At 36.7% G+C, this 21,597-nt stretch overlaps 1 protein-coding gene across 6 annotated transcripts in view; it reads left to right on the top strand.

The window, feature by feature from the left end:
• LOC104238401 (probable starch synthase 4, chloroplastic/amyloplastic) overlaps positions 1-21,597 on the top strand; it is a 33,324-nt gene that overhangs the window by 3,300 nt on the left and 8,427 nt on the right. For all 6 annotated transcript variants that reach the window (XR_011405413.1, XR_011405411.1, XR_011405414.1 and 3 more), the window contains exons 6-17: positions 198-402; positions 830-964; positions 1,444-1,548; positions 1,756-1,854; positions 3,646-3,775; positions 4,199-4,249; positions 4,349-4,459; positions 4,793-4,902; positions 5,091-5,256; positions 5,860-5,946; positions 6,559-6,630; positions 8,278-8,391. Coding sequence is in view for 2 of the 6 variants with exons in the window: in XM_009792746.2 (XP_009791048.1) it covers positions 198-402; positions 830-964; positions 1,444-1,548; positions 1,756-1,854; positions 3,646-3,775; positions 4,199-4,249; positions 4,349-4,459; positions 4,793-4,902; positions 5,091-5,256; positions 5,860-5,946; positions 6,559-6,630; positions 8,278-8,391 (1,385 nt within the window). In the remaining 4 variants the exon portion in view is untranslated. The remainder of the gene's footprint in view (positions 1-197; positions 403-829; positions 965-1,443; positions 1,549-1,755; positions 1,855-3,645; positions 3,776-4,198; positions 4,250-4,348; positions 4,460-4,792; positions 4,903-5,090; positions 5,257-5,859; positions 5,947-6,558; positions 6,631-8,277; positions 8,392-21,597) is intronic.

Below are 21,597 nucleotides of genomic sequence, written 5' to 3' on the forward strand. Positions count from 1 at the left end.
TGATTCCTGTTACATGCTCTAGATTGTAGAGATAATGGTCAGTCTCCGACTTATATGCATTTACTTAGCCGGTTTCTTGTTCTTTTGGTATCTTCTCGTTCTGTTCTATCCTAATATATTTTGACGATTCTTGTTACATGTTCTGGAGAGTGTGTATGTAATAAAACTAAGAGCTCATTGTTGGTTCCATGAAACAGATAAGTTCTCAATCTCTGCTGAGTTACTTCTAAGGATAGACTCTATGGTTCTTAGCAGTTTGATTGATAGCAAGGAGGCATCAGACTTTAGAAGGCTGGTCATGGATTCAAAAGTCAGTATAGTTGATTATTTCTCTGATATAATGCATAAACAGGATACCAGGCTTCTGGTAGAGCTGCGTCACTTCTCCGGGAAAAGTAGAACGTAAGTTTTCAATGATGTGTTTCTCCAATGTGGTGACTATTTTCTGAAGATATGACTTTAGAAGCAAAACATTGAGAAGTTTAATGGGTTCAGAAGTTTCTATTTTACAATTTTCACCAAAATACTTCATTGCTTGATTTCCTTTTTGGATTAGTTTAGTTCATGTAATCCATTTATTGTTAAAATTGTCTTAATCATAAAGGTGATACTGACCTGAAATTTTGGGTGATATGGATATAACGAAGATGTTGCAGGTGTGAATGAATTGGAACTTTTCTTCTGGTATATGGTTTGAATCAGCTTGTTCCCACCCCAATGCTGTCAGTTAGAGGTTTTACTATATACTGTAGGCTCCCAAGTAGTGTGCAGTAGTGCTATAATAACTGAGTTTTCTGGGCTTCATCTGTTCTTTTTATACTGATTTCAGGTCAGGCTACCACATAATCCACATTTGTACTGAAATGGCACCAGTGGTCTCAGTTGGATCTTTGGCACAATATGTAACCGGCTTATCTTGTGCCTTGCAAAGAAACGGAAATCTGGTTGAGATTATCTTACCCAAGTAATCAAGAATATTTATTTTCCACTCTCATTTTTGGTTGGCTTACGATGAAAGGTTGCACCTGGGACATCTTTATTTATGCTTTCTTGAACTATCATCTCAAGAGGGGCAATAAGAAACTATATAAATTCAGATATAGATAAAAAGAGATGGTATAAATACTCTATTTAAAGGAAATAATGATCTACTTTGGTTATCTTATTTTTTAGAAGGCAATTCTAACTAGTTCCACAAGTTACTTAAAGTTGCTCTCTGCTAAGTTCTAGGGGAAGTAACACTCTGTGTTCATATTGGATCTCTTTACACCAATTTGCAAGACATATATTAGTTTAGTGTACGTCAGCTTCTATGCAATGTGTGTCTATACATAGTTGGAGTCCTCATTCATATATTATCTTGTGCCTACTGCCTCTTCGTGTTTACTCTGTTTTAATCATGAGTGAAATTAATTAAAAATCTGCTGAATAAATTTTGTACAGGTATGCTAGCCTAAACTTAAATGAAGTTCATGGGTTACGAGAAGTAGAAGCGGAGTTTTTTTCATACTTTAATGGTCAAATGCATAGTAACAGAATCTGGACTGGGTGAGTTTCTGCTTACTGTGTTATAAAGTCAAAACAAATATTTGGTCTATTTTCCTTTCTGGGGCTAGGCTGGTTGTCAGGGAACTGGAAGAACATGGATATTTAAAGTTGGGGAGTGAGCAGTTGTTCTCTACACTATATCACACTGTTTATATCAATCTTGATCCTGATGCTGACAGCAGTTACCTTGTGTTCTTTGTTATACAGGGTTGTCTATGGCATTGGAGTGACTTTTATAGAACCTCTCTACTATTCATCATTTTTCAGCCGCGAGAAAGTATATGGTTACTCAAATGATTTTGAACGGTTTGTAAATTCTTTGAAGATTACCTTGCAATTGAATGAAGTAGGATCAGAATTTCATACTTCTTATTGTCTCCCCTTCTTAAACATTTGCCATCTTAAAGCCTTTTCCTCTAATTATGTACTTTCCCCATTCTTCTTATAGCTTATCCCAACTGGTTTTGGTTTGATGCATATTTGATTGATTGATTAATGAGTACTTCCCCATCTCTGCAAGAGGGCCATTTGATGCTCAACTATTGCCTTTTGTTTCTGTTTTTTTTTTTTAAATTTATAAATATTGAAAGGATCTTATTTATGCATGCCTTCAACTTAGTATGTTCTTATACATTATCTTTATATCTGTCTTATGAAGTATATGTCTGATTTGGAATACTCTCTTTATATCAAATGTAATTAGAACTTGAAAGCGTCTCAGACAGGCCTTTCAGTTGGATTGCTTCATGATATTGTTGGTCAACTCTTATTATGAGTTCTTATTTTTGGTTAACAGTGCTTGACTCTAACTGGAAAGAACTTTAAATAACCAACATACTCCAGACACCAGTTGTTTGTTTAATATCTTATATTAATTTAAACACAATACTTCCAGCATTTTATAGTTTTGCTGACTCCTAAAATGTTGTATGAATCTCAATTGGCTGCCTTTGCAACTTCTCCTGCTTCCCGCTTGTCTAAACGACACAGATTTAGACAAGTAGGGCAAATCCATATTGAACTTATGTTGAAAAGATGGTTACACTACTCTTTGTAAACCAAAATCTTGGCAGTGTATTGACGAGAAGACGGTTGGAACAGTTGATCATGCTAAAGAAGAGATTTATTTTCTGTATAACTGCTTAGCTGGCATTTATGAAATCTTTCTAAGATCTTCTAAGAATAGTAACATCCAGGATGATGGAATACGCAGTGAAATGTGGTCAAGGTCCAATCAGATTTTCCGCGCCTCTACCCTTCTATTCTTTGCATCAAGATCCAATCTGGTGTGTTAATGCTAAGTAATGGGGATATCAATTTAGCTCTTTTTAAGTTCCTGGTATATTTGTTTGTTGTTTAGAGCTGAACTCAGGTAGAAAATGACTTGTCTCTGTACAGTTGTTTAATTTTGCTGAACTTCTTTGTACTTTTTATCCAAAAACAAGCTTCGAACTGCTTGAGGCTAGCTTTTGAATACTTTTCATTTTCACTAGACTGGATATGTTGAGACCCTATCATGATAAACTTAGACTAGATTCTACTGTCTCTACTGAATTGCTCTTTATTCAACAAGATATAATTCCTGGACCGTTGCTTAAATTGTTCTTTGGATAATTCTCATGGGGATAGGAGTAAATGAGACCAAAGCTGCAAATAAGGTACCACGACTTTGTGAGATACCACGTTCATCACAGCATTGTCCACATTGTATGACAATCAAAGACTTGAGGACCATATTGGGAATAAATTACCGTTTGGATGGTTGTTTGTTCAAGCATAGGTGTATATATGTATATCTCATAGTCTAATTAGAAACAACCACCTTGCGGGGCATTGCATTTGTGTACACCTCTACCCCTCCCCTCCCCCCCCCCCAAATCCCCACCCCCAGTCTCTTTGCACTGCAGCTGGCCAGCTGGTTGAAGAAGTTACTAAGTCACTTGTATTTGAGTGTTGGTGGTGTTTGTATAGTTTTGTGAATTGTGATCTGTTCTGCCTGCATGCGCTTAAAACTTTTGGTGGTGTTTCTTTAGTTCGTCTGTTGTCGAGTAGTGACATGTATTTTCATGATTTCCTCTAAAATCTACTTGATGGCAGATTCACCTACTTCTCTCGCGCTTCATTGGATTATATAGTTAAAGCAGGAAAGCAGCCCGATGTGCTTCATATACACAACTGGGAAACATCTATTGTTGGTCCACTGTTTTGGGACGTTTTTGTAGATCAGGTTCACTTCCTAGCATTTGCATTCATCAATGATAAACTTCTCACTTCATGTTTTCTAAGATAGATCTGGCATCACTCTGTTTCTCTTCAACGTGGATATTTTTGATTGCATTATTCCTTTCTGAATGTTCCCCTGGCCTTATTGTTCAAAAGGGCAATTGACACGAAGAAACTACAAATTTTTTGGTGGTAATTTTGATGGGTCTGGTTATCTCTTTCTTCGGTAAATATCAACTAAAATGGGTTACTCCACGTACATGCAACTGAATTTTATTCTTATATGGTTCAATTGACTAGTTCTCCTCTGAATGATGTACTTACCTGTTTTATATCTAAGGCACAAACTATGGCGATTGATCCTTCTGTTAAAATTTTCTTCCTCTCTGCATTGTGGCTAATGCTTTCTTCCTTCTTGAATGTACAGGGACTTGGAGATACCAGGATAATGTTGACATGTCAAAGCTTCGAGTCTCAGGCAAGAGCCCCCATTATGTGTTCGTTGACTATTCTACTCTTATAATTTCTTTGAAGTGTACCAAGTCTCTTGACAATCTCAGAAGGTCATATGTGACAGTGTGTAGAGCAACCTGAGAAGTTAGCCCTATGTGGACTTGATCCTCACAGATTACATCGTTCTGATCGTCTGCAAGATAACAACAAGTCCCATCTTGTCAATGTTTTGAAGGTATTTGATGCTTTCTGACTTCTTGACTGTTTGTCACCATTGGATGCTTTAATGCAGTTACCGGACGTCATTTGGTCAATTAGCGGAATGTCTGTGTTTGCATTAGAAGGGCTTCCTGACTCATATTTAAATGCACATGATTTTCAGATAGACTTTTGAACCTGAAAGTAGGCACCATGAACTCTCCATCCACACTTTTCATTTATATTTGCCTTTGAAGACTAGAAGTCATGTTTTTTGCCTTTTCCTCGTTCAATACATTATATCCAGATAAACTTGAGCTTGTCTAGCCTGCATCATATAACATTTTGCTCCTTTTTTGTCTTCGTCCAGGCTGGGGTTGTTTACTCCAATAAAGTTATTATAATGGCATCCATGCAAACAAAAGGGCAGATAATTCATGCTATGAGTCATGGTCTGGAACCCACCTTAACCATACACAAGTACGTGTTCCTCTCAACGTTTTACAGTTAGGACCACTACGATTTCGGATTCTTTTGCAAGTCTTTATTCTCTGCTAGAGACTCCGGAGATGTTTTTACTTGCTGCAACATATTAGTAGTCTCTCAGGTTTATTTTTCCTCTGATGTTTATGGTACTGCATTTCATTTGCTAATTCATTTGATTGTAGGGACAAGCTACTAGTTGCTCCTGGATTTGATAGTTCAGCTTGGGATCCTTCAGCGGATAAGTTTCTTCCTCAAAACTATAGTGCAGATAATATGAAGGGGAAATCTGTCTGCAAAGTCTCGTTGCAGCAGCACCTGGGGTTGCAGGATCAGGCATCCATTATTCTTGTAAGTGTTACTCTTATTGAAGATTTACCAGCAAAAGTCTGTAACCAAACACTAGAGATAGGGATTTCTCTCTTCTCTTAGCTTCTGTTTCATGAGATTGTCTAGGACAATGTAGCTGCGGGGGGGGGGGGGGGAGTTTCTGGAAATTTGAACAGACATTTTCTTCACTTTATACTGATGATTTTAGTTTCATGTAGTACATGAATGACATTGAGCTGTGCTTTACATAAGGAATATAGAGGTGTCCTTAATAGAATTTGATGAAAATGTCTGCTTTGCTGCTTGATATTATCCCTTACTCTATTGAATGTCTATTAGGAACTTCTAAAGCTGAATTTTCTTTTTGAAAGTTATGGTTCCTCTTGGTAGGTTTCCCTAGGTATTATTCCGTGGAAGATCGATGACACGCAATTTGATGTGCCCCTCTTTTGCTCTCTCTGAAATCCCTTATAGATTCTTGATTATAACTTGTTTTGTTTTTGCAGAAGGCTTCCATCTACTGTAGTGTGTCCAGATGAGGACACTATTGTTGTTGTTCAATTTTAATATTGTGCTCCAAAAATGTATCAGCATATGTTTAGCTTACTAATGATGTATCTTCAGGTAGGATGCATCTTCTCAGACATCTCTGATGTTGAACTAGAAAACCTCAAGACGCTTATTTGGATGGCTTCAAGGAGGGGTGTTCAGGTCGTTTCTTCTGAATATGCTTTGTGTGCTTTTCTCAAATAAACTAAATTCTTGTACTTTTTTTCCTAGTACTTCTTATTTTTATTTATATTTCCTACAATATTGGCCTGAGGTGAATTTAAATGGAGAAAATGGTCATTGAGGATTCATATAGCCGATCCCAAGTTGGGACCGACGCGTAGTTGTTGTTGCTTTTCTCAAATAAATCATGGTTCTATGTATGTCTGTCTGCTGATATCATAGCTAAACAACAACAACAACAACAACGAATCCAGTGTAATCCCATAAATGGGGTCTGGGGAGGGTAGTGTGCACAGACTTTACCCCTACCTTATAAAGATAGAGAAGTTGTTTCCGATGAACCCTCAGTTCAAGGAACAATGGAGATAAGGCAACAAGTAGCAAACAATAGTAACAACAATATATTAAGGTAACGGGCACGAATGACACAACATGTAATAGTAAAGAATCATGAATCTTGTAGTAGCTGCTGATATCGTAGCTAGCTGATGATTTTTTCGGGGAGTTTTATGTCACAAATTTTTATATCTGTTATTTTGCTCTTCCTTCGGAGTTTGTTAAAACCAATGAGAATTTCAATTGGATGTGCAGTTTGTCTTCATGGGCTCGGGTCAAACTCCTGGTTTAAATAAGGCATTGGAATATTTTGAGGAGGAACTCAAGGTAATTGCATCCTTCTTTTGTCAGAGTATATTTGTGCCTCACCCTGCCTGTAATACGTATATCATTATCAGTATCTGTGATTGGAAAACTGAAAAGAACTTAGCTAGCTACTTTTAGTAGAATGAGACAATTAGGTCGTCTGGTAGCAGAAGTGTCAACCATGAACTCCTAACCGACCACCCAAGCTTTATCCTAATGGAACTTTGTCATTGTCCTTCTACGAAGTTTGTGGCTAATCTCTTTGTGAGTTCTTCTCGTACAAGATTAAAGAAAGTCTGGAGCCAAAAGCTTCTGGGTTCTGCTAAAAAGTATGTACAAAGATTACAGTCCGTTTAGCTCATGCCACGGGTCCAAATGCTGGGATTGGGTTTGTTTAGAGTGTTGTAACTACAAGGAGACATCTGTTGCTGCTGGAAGCTCCATTTGCCTCTCTCTTTTTGTGCTCTCCTGAACCTGTCTGACAAATAAAACTGGATTTATATTGCTGGAATAGTTATGTGATAGCATTTCTTACATGTCAATCTTTTCTCCTAGCCATGTTAAGTCCCATACAAGGTGCCTACTTCCTCATGTTTGGGAGTTTTTTTACATGTTCTTTAAGCCTTTACAGTATTTCCCCTCTTGAGCAGCAAAATGTTTACTACCTTTTCCCTAAATCTTAGTCTGTTTTTGCTTTTCAAGGGTCAATTCAACCTTTTTGTGGTCTTGAATTGGACATAGATTAATTTACTCTTTGGAAAATGAAATATAGATAATAGAAACTAGATGAAATGTACTACAGGCTGCAACTTTTTCCACTAAGAAATGACTACATAATTATTTTGAGAACTATAGCCAAAGATCTATTTCTTTCACTCTTGGGAAGAGAAACTGGACTAAGACCCTGGGACAAATGAAGTACTTTGTTAAATTCACCTGATGTATTTTCAGCCGCTACTGGTTAGAAACCAGTTTGTCTGTTGGCTTCTAATTGAGAACCACAGATGTGATGAAACTGTTGTTTGGAATAACTAAATTGTGAAGTACGAAGTCCATAATTGGAAACAAGTTGCATCAGAATTCTTATCCCTTAATAGTGATTCTTCTTCCTAATGCCTGAATGAGATAGCTTCTATTTTCTTGGTACTTTTATGTGCAATATTTTAGTGTTGAAGATATCTTATAGCCTGTTTGGCCAAGCTTATTTTTGGCCAAAAGTGCTTTTTTTTTTGGCCAAAAGCACTTTTGGCCAAAAATTGAGGTGTTTGCCAAGCTTCTGGAAGGAAAAAAAAGTGCTTTTGAGGAGAAGCAGAAAAAAGTAGCTTCTCTCCAAAAGCACTTTTTTGAGAAGCACTTTTGAGAAAAATACACTTAGAAGTAGTTTTTTAAAGCTTGGCCAAACACTAATTGCTGCTCAGAAGTGCTTTTCAAACTAATTAGCCAAACACAAACTGCTTCTCACCAAAAGTACTTTTGAGAAAAGCACTTTCGAAAAAAAGCACTTCTCAAAATAAACTGATTTTTGCAGCTTGGCCAAACGGGCTATTAATATGGACATTCCTAGACTAGACTAAAGATGCAGTGCATATGATTACCTTCATTGTAGACTATAATTAGCTTACAAGATTTATTGGAACTAAATTATTGTTGAATTTTTCCATACCACAGGATGAGAACATGAGATTCCTTAGCAAAAATGACGAAGCTTTAGCACATTTGGTACTTGCAGGATCTGACATCATGCTATGCCCTTCTTTTGATGATACAGTACTCCAAGTACCGGTAAGTGGTTTCCGCAAAACTCTATCCTTCGCAATCATTGTGTCAACTAACGTGGAAATAGAAATGAAATGCTATTTTAATTGAAAGAGAAAAAAGAGACCACCACGTACCATGGGGTTATGACTTATGCCCCCACCCCCCACCTTCCTACTGCTAACTCAAAAGGAGTAAATAGGAGTTGTTTGGAAGCCTGAAGCCTTGTCTTCAGGTTACAAGGAGAGACCAACAGCTAAAAGCATAAGCCTAACCCAATCATTACTGAATGGGACGTGACGCCCTTAAATACTCGGAAGGCTTATTACCAACTTCCAGTTTATCTTAATGATCCTTTGTTCCAGAAAAAGATCACAATGGGACGAATTTTGCAATACGCCTCTTGGAACTGGCCTGAATTTCATTAAATAATCCACATGCTTATCATGTTCTTGCAAGCATGTTGGATCGCTGATTTAGATGTCTCTCAACACTCTAGCGTATATATCTGCCTTGAGAAATACTGAAACCTTTTATTATGAAAAGGAGAAATAAGTGTTGCTTCTGACGGTTTCTTTCTTGATTTGCATTAACCTCCAGCTGTGTCAGCATCCGTCACATTGCCCACCGAAGAACTAAAACATTTGATTTCAGCCCTTTCATAAGCCTTATCTAAGAGACCGCAAGACGAGAATTACAATTTGTTGGGAAGCGTGTCAAGCTAATAGAAGGGAAAAAATATTTAAAAGAGAAAAGCAATAAATTGCACGAGACAAGACAAGATAAGATTTACGTGGTTCGACAATTTTTGCCTACTCCACGACCACACAAAGAATAACTCTATTAATTGAAGAGAAAGAAGAGGTTGAGAGATGATTTACTATTAAAGAAGGGGATCCCTATTTATAGGCAGAACGTTTTTTTCAGCGAATGTGAATACGATGAGGACGGCACCGCAAGTTGCGCGCCGAATTCTTCTTTCACATTTGCAGCCAGCCTTTCATGACTCTTATTTCTTTCTATCTCTTTCTATCTTTCCTTTCTTTCTTTGTCTTTGACTTTTTTATTTTGCTCATATGGGTTTGTCCCATCAATCTCCCCCTCAAACCCATATACATCAAAATAGAAATTTTTTAAAAAAAGATTTACTATTCTCTAATGGCACCTTCACATTATCAATCTTGAATGCTAACTGAGGCAGTGCACAGCCTTAGTTTGTCAACACCGACAACTTTGGTCAACATGTCTGACGGGTTCTTTGATCCTGGTATCTTCCATAGGAAAAGAGTTTCTTCACTTATCAACTCTCGCATATGATGATATCTCAGCTGGATATGCTTCGATCTTACATGAAACACTGGATTCTTGGCAAGATGAATTGCACTTTGGCTATCGCTGAAAAGTTCACAATTGTCCTGCTTTTTACCTAGCTCTTTAAGAATTCTTGAGCCAAATCATCTCTTTTCTAGCTTCTCAGATTGCCATGTACTCTGCTAGTGGTGGGCATAAAAACCGATAAACCGGAAAACTGAACCGTACCGAACTAATTTGGTTCTTCAGTTTCGGTTCTTCGGTATTCGGTACGTTATTCGGTGTTAGTATATTAATATTTCGGTACTTTGGTTCGGTCCTCGGTGTTCGAGTATCGATATTGCGGTTTTTTGGTAATACTGAAATACCGAACTTTTTAAGTTAATACCTAAATTCTTCTGAGTGCTCAAGCTTGCAGCTTCCCTTGATGTTGGATTCCACATCATTAGTCCCATAAATAATTGACTCATCATGAGGAGGTTTTAGATGACTCTTGATATCTTTGTATTTATTTTCTTATAATATTCAAAATGGCTCTTTTCAATTCTATGTGAGTCCTCTTATTATTTTTGTTTTTCTTATGAGTTTGTCTTCTGCTTGTGGCCTCTATACTTGGCTTGTACTCTCTCTTAGTCTCTTATTGTCAACGATTATGTTTCTCCTTTTTTCTTCCTTTCCTGTTCTATTTTGTTATGGTAGTCGTTACGGTAACGCTAACAACTACTAGAACTTCCTAAAAGAGAGTCCCAAGAGCAGAAAATGGAGGTTGCCAAAAGGTTTCAAATATCAATACCATGGAAGTACAAAACAGTAGTATTTAAAAAGATCCATTAATGTATTAAACCGAAATCGTATCAAACCAAATAAGAAATACCGGACCGGACCGGACTATTTTGGTACGGTATTTTGGTATGCAAAGTTGATAAACCGAATACCAAAGTATCGAACCGAAGTCCTTAAATACCGTACCAAAGTACCGAATGCTCACCCCTATACTCTGCTTCAGTGGTAGATAGAGCCATTTTTCTGAAGTCTGGACATCCAGCTAACAACAGTACCACCCAAAGTGAACACGTAGCCTGTGGTACTTTCGACTATCCGGATCGCCGCTTGAATTTGCATCAGCAAAACCTTGTAAGATAATATTGCTCGTTTTAAAACAAAGTGCCATACTTGAGGTGCCTTTAAGATATTGCAATATCCATTTTACACCTTCCCATTGCTCCTTTCCTGGATCTGACATGTATCTACTAACAACTCCAACTGCATGGGCTATGTCAGGTCTAGTACAAACCATAGCTTGCATCAAACTTCATACTGCTGAGGCATATGGAACTTTGGACATGTACTTCCTTTCTTCATCTGTCTTTGGTGATTGGTCCTTTGACAGATTAAGATGGCTTCCGAGTGGAATGCTTCTGGTTTTTGCATCATGAAGACTGAACCTGCTTAGTACCTTTTGTATGTACTTTTCTTGAGATAACTTTAAGGTTCTTCCGACCTGTTTCTGCTTATCCTCATTCCAAGCATTTGCTTAGCTGGTCCTAATTCTTTCATTTCAAACTCCCCCGCTAGTTGTTATTTAACCATGTTGATCTCATTTATGGTATATCACGCAATTAGCATATTATCAACATACAACAGTAAAATAATATAGGATTCATCAAGATTTTTGATAAAACATCAATGGTCCATCTCACTTCGTGTGAAACTATTATTATGCATGAACCCATCAAATTTCTTGTACCATTGTGGGGGAGCTTGTTTCAAACCATACAAATTCTTCTTCAACTTACACACAAGGTTTTCTTTACCAGAAACTTGAAAACCTTCAGGTTGCTTCATGTAGATGTCTTCTTCAAGGTCACCAAGCAAGAAAGCAGTTTTAACATCTAGCTGCTCCAAATGCAAATTTTCTGCAGCTACGATACTTAGCACCAACCTGATAGTAATTAATTTGACTACAGGAGAGAAGATCTCGGTGTAGTCAATTCCTTCCTTCTGTTGAAAGCCTTTTACTACTAATCGTGCTTTGTATTTCTTCTTACCATCACACTCTTCCTTGACCCTGTACACCCACTTATTTTGCAATGCCTTATTTCCTTTTGGTAACTGTGTAAGTATCCATGTTTTATTCTTTTGAAGAGAATTACCTCTTCTTTCATGGCTAGCTTCCAATTATCAGAGTTTATCACCTGCATTGCTTCAACAAATTATTTTGGTTCTCCAGCATCAGTTAGAAGTAAATAGTGGAGAGAGAGAGTTAACCTATCTGGAGCATTCGTGACTCTTTTAGATCTCCTTAATGTAGGTTCAGGAGTAACTGATCCCGAATTTGATTCAAGTCCTGACTCCAGATTTGGTTCTGCATCTGATTCTATCTCTGGTTTTGGTTCTGGTTCTGATCCAGATCCAGCTTTTGGTTCTTCATCTTCAAATTCAGAATCAGTTGCAATCCCTCTGGCCCCTTCATTTTATGATATTTCATCTAACTCAACTGTTTCAGATGTCTGTTTGCTAGTGCTGGTTGGTTCTACTTCAAGCTTGTCCTTGTACATCACATTTTCATTGAATGTGACATTCCTGTGTCTTAAGATCTTTCTATTTTCATCATCCTAAAATCGATAACCAAAATTATCATCACCATAGCCAATAAAGAAACATTTCTTGGCTTTAGGATCAAGCTTGTATTTATCATTGGAGTTTACATGTACATAAGCAACACAACCAAAGATTTTTAGATGTGCGAGAGTTACCTCCTTTCCTGTCCAGGAATTTCAAAATTCAGTGGTACAGAGGGTCCCCTGTTTATGAGGTAAGTTGTCGTGTTAACATCCTCGGCCCAAAAATACTTCGGCAATCCAGAATGTATTCTCATACTTCTTGCTCGTTCATTCAGGGTTCTGTCCATTCTCTCTACAATACCATTTTGTTACGGTGTTCTAGGAACTGTCTTGATCATTTTGATCCCATTCTTGGAGCAAAATGCTTTGAACTCTTGACTATCATACTCTCCTTCATTGTCAGATTTCAGACGTTTTAACTTTAGGCTTGTCTGATTTTCAACTTCAGCTTTCCATATTTTAAAGGTAACAATCACATTAGATTTATTTTTCAGAAAATAAACTCATATCTTTCTCGTGGAATCATCAATGAAGGTGACATAATAGCGTGAGCCTCCCAGAAAAGTTACATGTGCTGGTCCCCACACATCCGTATGCACTAGTTCCAACTTTTCTTTCTTTAGCGTCCTCCCCGCCTTTGAGAAACTAACTCTTTTTTGTTTCCCGTAATTGCAATCTTCGCACAAACCTAATTCTAACATGTTTGAGGTTTGACAACTTTTCTTTGGATGTCAACAAATTCATTCCCTTTTCACTCATAAGCCCAAGCCTCCGGTGCCACAATGTTGTGTCACGACCATGATCAACTGTTGCAATAGTATCTCTCTATATTGCAGTTGCATACAGTGTTCCCTTCCTGAAGCCTCGTGCCACAACCAAATTTCCTTTGGTTATCTTCCACGATCCGTTATCGAATGTTGTTGTATATCCTTCACTATCACGACCCAAATCCACGTGACCGACACCCCGCACACTACCCGACCCGAGCGAACCAACCTATATGTCAAACCAAATATAATTATGGAAGCCAATTGAAAATCTTGTACATTTTTAAATCAAGTCATAGAATTTTTTTTTATTTCCAAAGTCTTACACGATTTTTTTTTATAAAAAGGATATAATCAATTTAAATAATTATTCCTTTATCCACAGCCCTATTTTTACATCTAACACAACTATCTATAGAGCCTCTATACCAAAGGATACAACTACCACGTGGAATAATTCCAACAACAACAACACCAAACCCATTAGTTTCCCACAAGTGGGGTCTGGGGAAAGTAAGATGTACGCAGCCTTGCCCCTACCTCTGACTTGGAGTAATTTCAATAAAAGAAAATAAGAAATAACATGATAGCTACCATGAGATAAAAGTGGTCTTCATCATACCTCGGAAGAGAGTCATCCTAGTCCTGTCCACACATCACATGTCGCACCTCATCCTGAAACACATAAAGAAAATGGGACCCTGAAGAGGGGCCCGTAAGGGCTGACTACACCATGATGATACTCAATAAGTGTCATAGACTCTTTCTAACTTTAAGTTCTTGGGACAAACTTTATAAAAATAATGCACCAATATTTGATATAAAACGATAAGAAATTTTATCAATTCCTGATCTTTATCATTTTAAATAGGTCAAATACATACACGACCCCTTAAAATTGACACCAAATTTCATTTAGACACCTCAACTAACCTTTGTACCTATGGAACACCTGGGTCTCAATCTCTCTTAAGAATAAAACGCATGATTTGCAAGTGCGCTGAAATGGAAAATAGACCAATTATTGGGTAACATGTGTCAAATAACAAAAGGAAAAAAAAGGTTTTTTCTTCTCTTCATGTTCTTCAACTGCAACCACCAAATGCAGAAAAACTTGGTGACACCTTTTCCGAAACGCCATTAGAACGACCCTCAGCAATATTCAGAATGAAACGGCTTAGTCAACCCAAAAGAGATAACACAGGTCGAGATCCGGCGAGTTAGTCCGTTTCATCTGTGTTATTCAATTCCAACCACACAAAACAGAGATAACTACATGCCAAAGATTTAAGTTGCTTCTCTAATGCCCTATGTCCCCATTATGCACTATTATACATTTAGTCAAAGAGTTTTAAGTAGATGACGATTCGTAAGAATGTCACTCCATCTCCTAGACTGTTTATTTTATTTGGAAAACTATGTCCTAATTCCTAATTTAGTCCTTTATTCACAGAGAAGTTTTTTGTTCCCTAGTTATTAAACGAAAATTCAGCTTTTCCTATAACACTCAATTAAATTGAATTAAACTTTTGTCACAAGATTTTTTTATTATTCTATGGTGGTGAGGTGTTGTGGCATCAAGCATGTATGGCCAGTGATCTTAGTAATAGTTTTTTTTCATAATGAAGCCCGCGGAACAAATGATGGTGGACGTTTGATTCGATGGATGAGTTGGGTTTTAGATGTTTTTTTTGTGAGAATAGAGGAAGAAGATGGAGGAACAGTTTTTGAGAGAGAAGAGGAGATTTTGGTGCCATGTAAGCATAATTCACGGGCCCATATATGAGTGAGAATCATTCTTTTTATATGTTAGTGATTGGTGTTTAATAGGTACATTAAAATGGTTGTTAAAATGTCTAATAGGTACAAGGGTTAGTTGAGGTGCCCAAATGGAAAATAGTGCCAACTTTAAGGGCTTGTGTATGTATTTGGCCTTTTAAATAAAAGACAAGTGAAATATAACCCACAATATAAACTTCTAAAATATTTATATTGTGGAAAGAATAAGAAACTTGAATAATTTCATTCATGTCTTTGAATGTCATATACATGGCTTTATATACAAGAAGATGTTAGAAACAGAATCATCTAAATCCCATAAAATCTGGGATTATACAGAATAAAATAAAAAAGAATCAAAATTTGATATTCTAGATTACAACAATTATCTCTAAAATCTTAGAGGATCAGATCTTGATACGGAGAACATCTTCCTGGAAATTCTCTATCATTCAACACTCCCCTCAAGCTGATGAATGGATATCTTCCATTCCTAGCTTGCTTATCAGGTCTTGAAACACATTGTTTGGCAGTCCTTTTGTTAAAACATCGGCCAACTGATCTTTTGTAGATATAAATGGCGTACAGATAGTCCATTATCTAATTTCTCCTTAATGAAGTGTCTATCTACCTCAATATGCTTAGTGCGATCATGCTGTACAAGATTATGAGCTATGCTTATTGCTGATTTATTGTCACAATATAGTCTCATAGGTCTTTCCCATCTTATCTTCAAATCATCAAGGATTATTTTTAACCATAACAACTCACAAACTCCCATCGCCATAGATTTGAACTCGGATTCTGCACTTGATCTAGCCACAACATTTTGTTTTTTTCTTCTCCAAGTCACAAGATTTCCTCCTAAAAAAGTACAGTATCCTGAAGTTGACCTTTGATCCACTAATGAACCAGCATAATCCGCATCAGTATAAGCCTCTAAAACCATGTCTCCTCCTCTTCGGAATAGTATTCTTTTTCCGGAACTTCCTTTACGATATTGTAGAATCCTGTTGGCCGCTCGGAGATGCATTTCTCTAGGGTCATGCATAAATTGGCTAACGACACTTACATCAAAGGCAATATCTGGCCTTGTATGGGACAAGTAGATCAATTTCCCTACAAGCCTTTGATACGAGCCTCTATCTGCCACAAAATCTTCTGGAGAATTACACAACCCATGATTATATTCAAATTGTGTGGCCACTGGTTTACACCCTAGTTTCCCTATTTCTTTCAGTAAATCAAGCACATATTTTTGTTGGGAAATAAAGATTCCTTGTTTAGAATGTGCTACTTCAATTCCCAAAAAATACTTTAATTTTCCAAGATCTTTGATATCAAATTCCTTGAGTAAACAATTCTTCAAATTGTGTGTGTCCTCTGAATCATCACCTGTTATTATGATATCATCTACATAGACTAGTAGAGCAGTTACCTTTCCTGTTTTTGAGTGCCTTATGAACAAGGCGTGGTCTCCTTGACTCTGCCGATAGCCTAGCTTGATCATAACCTTTGTAAATCTTCCAAACCATGCACGGGGTGATTGCTTTAGTCCGTAGAGTGCATTTTTCAGTTTACATACCATTCCTTTCTTGCTTTCAAAACCAAGTGGTACCTCCATATAGATCACTTCATCTAAATCTCCATGTAGAAAAGCATTTTTAACATCAAATTGTTGTAGATTCCAATTAAAAATCGCAGCCAATGACAATAAGATCCTCACCGTATTCATTTTTGCCACTGGGGCAAAAGTCTCCAAATAATTAATTCCATAGGTCTGTGTGTAACCCTTTGCTACCAAACATGCTTTAAATCTTTCTATAGACCCATCTGACTTGTATTTCACGGTAAACACCCATCTACACCCTACCGGCTTTTTTCCTTTTGGTAATTCCACCATTTCCCAAGTTTTATTCTTCTGCAATGCTTCCATTTCCACCTTCATAGCTTCTTCCCACTCTTTGTTACCTAATGCTTCAGACAAATTTTTTGGAACAGGAATTGTGTGCAGGTTACTAAGAAAAGCTTTATGGCTTGGGGATAGGTTTTGATATGTCAAGGAAAGGCACAAAGGGTGTTGTGTGCAGGTTCTGGTTCCTTTTCTAAGTGCAATGGGAAGGTCAAGGTCATTTGGTTGGTTATGTTCTTCTTCATGATCAGTTTGGTTTGGTGTTTCTGATGGTTCAACAAGTTCAGGATAGGTATTAGGAGCAGTAACATGAGGAGATAATTGTGGTTGAGTAGTTTGATCAGTTAGCCTCTTTCTTCTGGAATAAACCTGCAATGGTGGATTACTTTCTTGAATTGCTTTATCTATATCAAGATTAGAAGACTAATAGGTTCATTAGGATTTAGAGACTCAGATGAGTGAAGAGATGGTGACCCAGGCAAGGACACAGATAAGGATTTGTCATGGCTAGGAATAGACAAATCAAGTAATGATAAGTCTAGAGATCCTTTTCCATCCAATGACTCCCCCTGAATGTAAGAATTTTTAAAAAATGACTCACTTTCATCAAATGTGACATCAGCTGAAATAAAAAACTTCTTGGTTAATGGTTGGTAACACTTATATCCTTTTTGAGTAGGAGAATATCCAATGAAAACACACTTAAGAGCACGTGGATCTAATTTGCCTCTATTTTGAGAATGAATGTGAACATAGGCAATACTCCCAAAGATTCTAGGAATCAATTTACTGGAGTTTTCGAAATTCGGGAAGAAACTCCTAAGAGTATCAAGTGGGCTCTTAAAATTCAGAATTCTTGATGGTATTCTGTTACTAAGATATGCTGCAGTTAGGACAGCTTCCCCCAATACTGATTTGGAACCCTTTTGTGAAACAATAGTGATCTAGTAATGTTAAGTAACAAACCGTTTCTTCTCTCCGCTATCCCATTTTATTAAGGAGTATTGATACATGACGATTCGTGAATAATTCCCTCCTTTTTGAAGAAAACATAGAGGTTTTGATTGAAGTAGTCCTTGGCATTATCAGAAAGGAATCTTTTAATTGTCACATTAAATTGGGTTTTAACCAGATTAAAAAAGGTAGGAAGAACGTGGTTGACATCTGATTTTTGCTTTAACAAATAGATCCACGTTACTCTTGTACAATCATCAATGAATGACACAAACCATCTAGCACTGAAAATATTAGGAATGGAAAAAGGTCCCCAAACATCACTATGAATAAGAGAAAATGGAGTCTGACATCTTTTGTTGCTTATTGGAAAGGAAACACATTTATATTTTACAATTTCACAATCTTCACAATGAAAAGACTCAACAACCAAATCTTTGAATAAAGATGGAAACATTAGCTTGATTACATAAAAAGATGGATGACCTAAGCGACGATGATAGAGCCAAACTCTATCTTTATTGGACATAACAGATTCAGACAAGAATGAACTAGATAAGGAATTCTTAATTGTATCTCCACCATTGTGAAAATCTAGAAAATAAAGACCACCTTTCTCACTAGCATGCCCAATCATCTCCTTTGTGTCCTGTTTCTGAAATGCACAATGTGAAGAGAAAAAGGTTACCTTGCATTTGGAATCTTTGGTGACTTTGTGGACAGAGATGAGATTTGCTAATAACTTTGGGACGTGAAGAACATTCTTAAGTAAAAGACTTTCCCAGTTGTATGTCTCCTTGGCCAGCTACAGTAATAACTGAATCATCGGCTATAGTTATTTTTTTATAGCTAGGGCAAAGTGAATATGATATAAAGAGATGGGAGGAACAAGTCATATGATCAGTTGCCCCGGAATCAACCACCCACATTGGAGAAAATTTGTCTCTAACATTAGCAACAAAAGTGGAAGAAATACCTGCCAAGGCCATTGAACAACTACCTGCCGAAGATGATATCTCTAGAGATTCCAGCAATGTCTTCAATTTCTCAATATCTTCTTTGTTGAATTTTGGGACTAATGGACTTTTTTCATCAATCTGAGGGCTGCTAGCAATGTGTGCTTGCTTTCCATCAAAAGTATTTTTGGTTGGAGGTTTACCATTGAGTTTCCAACATATCTCTCTCGTGTGCCGGTACTTTTTGCAGTAAGTGCAGTAAAGATGTCCCCGTTGACAAGCGGTTTGAATGAACTTGCGGGCTTGACGGTGCTCTCCAATTGTGAAACTCCAGACTCTTTTTTATTTGTCCCTTTTGTCATAAGAGTTGATCCTTCATTTATTTGAGTTTCAAGCATAACACTCCTCCGTCCTTCCTCTGTCCGTATAATGGCCATTGTCTCATTCAATGATGGCAGATCTTCTTTTCCTAAAATTTGCACTCGTACAGCATCAAACTCTGCATTTAGCCCTGCAAGAAAATCATAAATCCTTTCTTTTTCAATAAATCTTTTCAAAATTACAGCATCGTCTGCGCAATGCATTTGAATGCATTAATAGAATCCATCTCTTGTCATAACCCCTGCAAAAGGTTAGAATATTCAGTGACATATCGAGCTCCCTGTTTTTTTTGCAGATAATTTTGTTTTTATTTCATAGATCCTGGCAGCATCATGAACTTTAGAGTATGCCTTCTTCACTACATCCCAAATTTCCTTAGCAGTATTCAGAAACATAACGGTTTCACTAATTTCTGGAAGCATGGAGTTCCATAACCATGGCATCACCATTGAATCATGTTCATCCCATGCATCAAACTTGGGGTCTTCTTTGGATGGTCCTGTACCGAGGAGATGTCCTAATTTCCCTTTACCTTTTAGAAAGGTACGAACAAGCTGAGACCATTTTAGATAATTTTTCCTATTCAACCGATAAGAGGCTTGAATATTTTGTAAATCTCCAGTTGAAACTGTAGAGCTATGGCAGAAACATTTTCAGAGACTGGAGTATTCGCAATAGTAGTCTTTTCGGACATGGTTTTCAAATGGTTTTAACCCTTGGGCGGATAAAGAGGACAAATGTGATGAAAAGATGGATGAATGAAAAAAAAATCAGTCAGTAATAAGCCTAACACTCTGATACCATATGGAAAGAGTAAGAAACTTGAATAATTTCATTCATGTCTTTGAATGTCATATACATGGCTTTATATACAAGAAGAGGTTAGAAATAGAATCATCTAAATCCCATAAAATCTGGGATTATACAGAATAAAATAAAAAAAAAGAATCAGAATTTGATATTCTAGATTACAACAATTATTTCCAAAATCTTAGAGGATCAGATCTTGATATGGAGAATATCTTCCTTGAAATCCTCTATCATTCAACATATATCAATCCAAGATTTTGAATAAAATCATACAAAATTATTCCATTTACTTTAAGTCATTAAAATCACTTTCGTCTCTGTAGGCCTAAGCATAAGAAAATCATCCTTACCTTTCACTAGGAGTATTATACCATCACCGGCACAAAAAGGTCAACTAGGTTATGTACCTAGCGGCAAGTATCATATACCCTACTTGCTCAGGTCGTCTTATCGTAGTGTCGTACGAATCGACTTAGCCATGCTAATAATAGCACAAAATAGTACCCTCTCGAGGGAGAGCACTCTACCGTAGTGTATACCACAAAGTGGCCATCTACGCCTACACCGGCACGTGTAGTTTCATGACTACGAACACAATATATCCAAAGCCAATCTCGGTGAACACAAGAACTCCCAAAACATTTGATACTCCCAAAATAGATTCATAGCATAATAGCTTCAAAGGATCTATTTTTTTATCAAATCATAGCATTGATAGAAAATCTAAACCATTTGAACAAAAATTAAATACCTTTTTACATGTAAAAGCTTTTAGCAATTTAACATCAATCTTTAAAAAGACACCACAAGTGCTATTCTATTTGTCAATTTTCAAAAGAAATACTTTCCATGAAAACTTATCTTTAGCACTCAAATATATATACTCTTATCAATACGTAAATTTTGATAAAAACTTATAACATTTACCTTAAATTCATTTTGCCAACAAGATTTAAAATAATATTTTATAAAACAACATGACACTACATATGTAACATAATATTGTAGTACAGGGATACATCCATACTTGTTTGTCCCCACAAGCACGAAAGCACATTTGCAAACAACTTAAGCAATAAGCATTAACTTGAAACATGCTTTTAGAGAAAATCTCTCAAGAAGAGTAAGTTTTAATCAACTTACCTCGTTTTCGCTTTATTAACATTCACAAGCTTTTAATCCTCTTCCATCATTCCAATATTGATTAAAATGCTCAAACATCACCAGGAAGTCGATATCTACAATTAGATATCCTAATTACATCAAAATATAACCTAAAATATTGATCAATGTACTATGGCTCATAAGTTGGCTACAAGCCTCCAACAACTCAAATCGCCGAATAGATTTACATGCTAGCCCCTTCAACTTCATTTTTATATTTTAATACCCATTCGAAGTTATTAATATACTACATCAAGCCACCAAGTTAGTATTCATCGTCTTCCATAATCAACACTTGTAAAATATACAATTTGGGTGATTACTTAGTTGATCACTTCCAACTTTTGCTAACAAATAATTCCATAGGTTCATCTTATTCATCAATTTCATCGCCAAGATTACTATTCTTCTTCTCTCTCATTTTCTCAAAAGTACTATTCATGCCATGAACTAGAGTTTTATAATCCAATCTTTCAATCATTAAAACTTGTAACAAATGCTTCAAATACTTCTAACTACTCATAATAAACTAGTTTGAATCATTAGAATTACCTCTAGTAAATCAACCTTGAAAA

This window comes from Nicotiana sylvestris, chromosome 2 (assembly GCF_000393655.2).
Source record: "Nicotiana sylvestris chromosome 2, ASM39365v2, whole genome shotgun sequence".
In the NCBI taxonomy this organism is placed as follows: domain Eukaryota; kingdom Viridiplantae; phylum Streptophyta; class Magnoliopsida; order Solanales; family Solanaceae; genus Nicotiana; species Nicotiana sylvestris.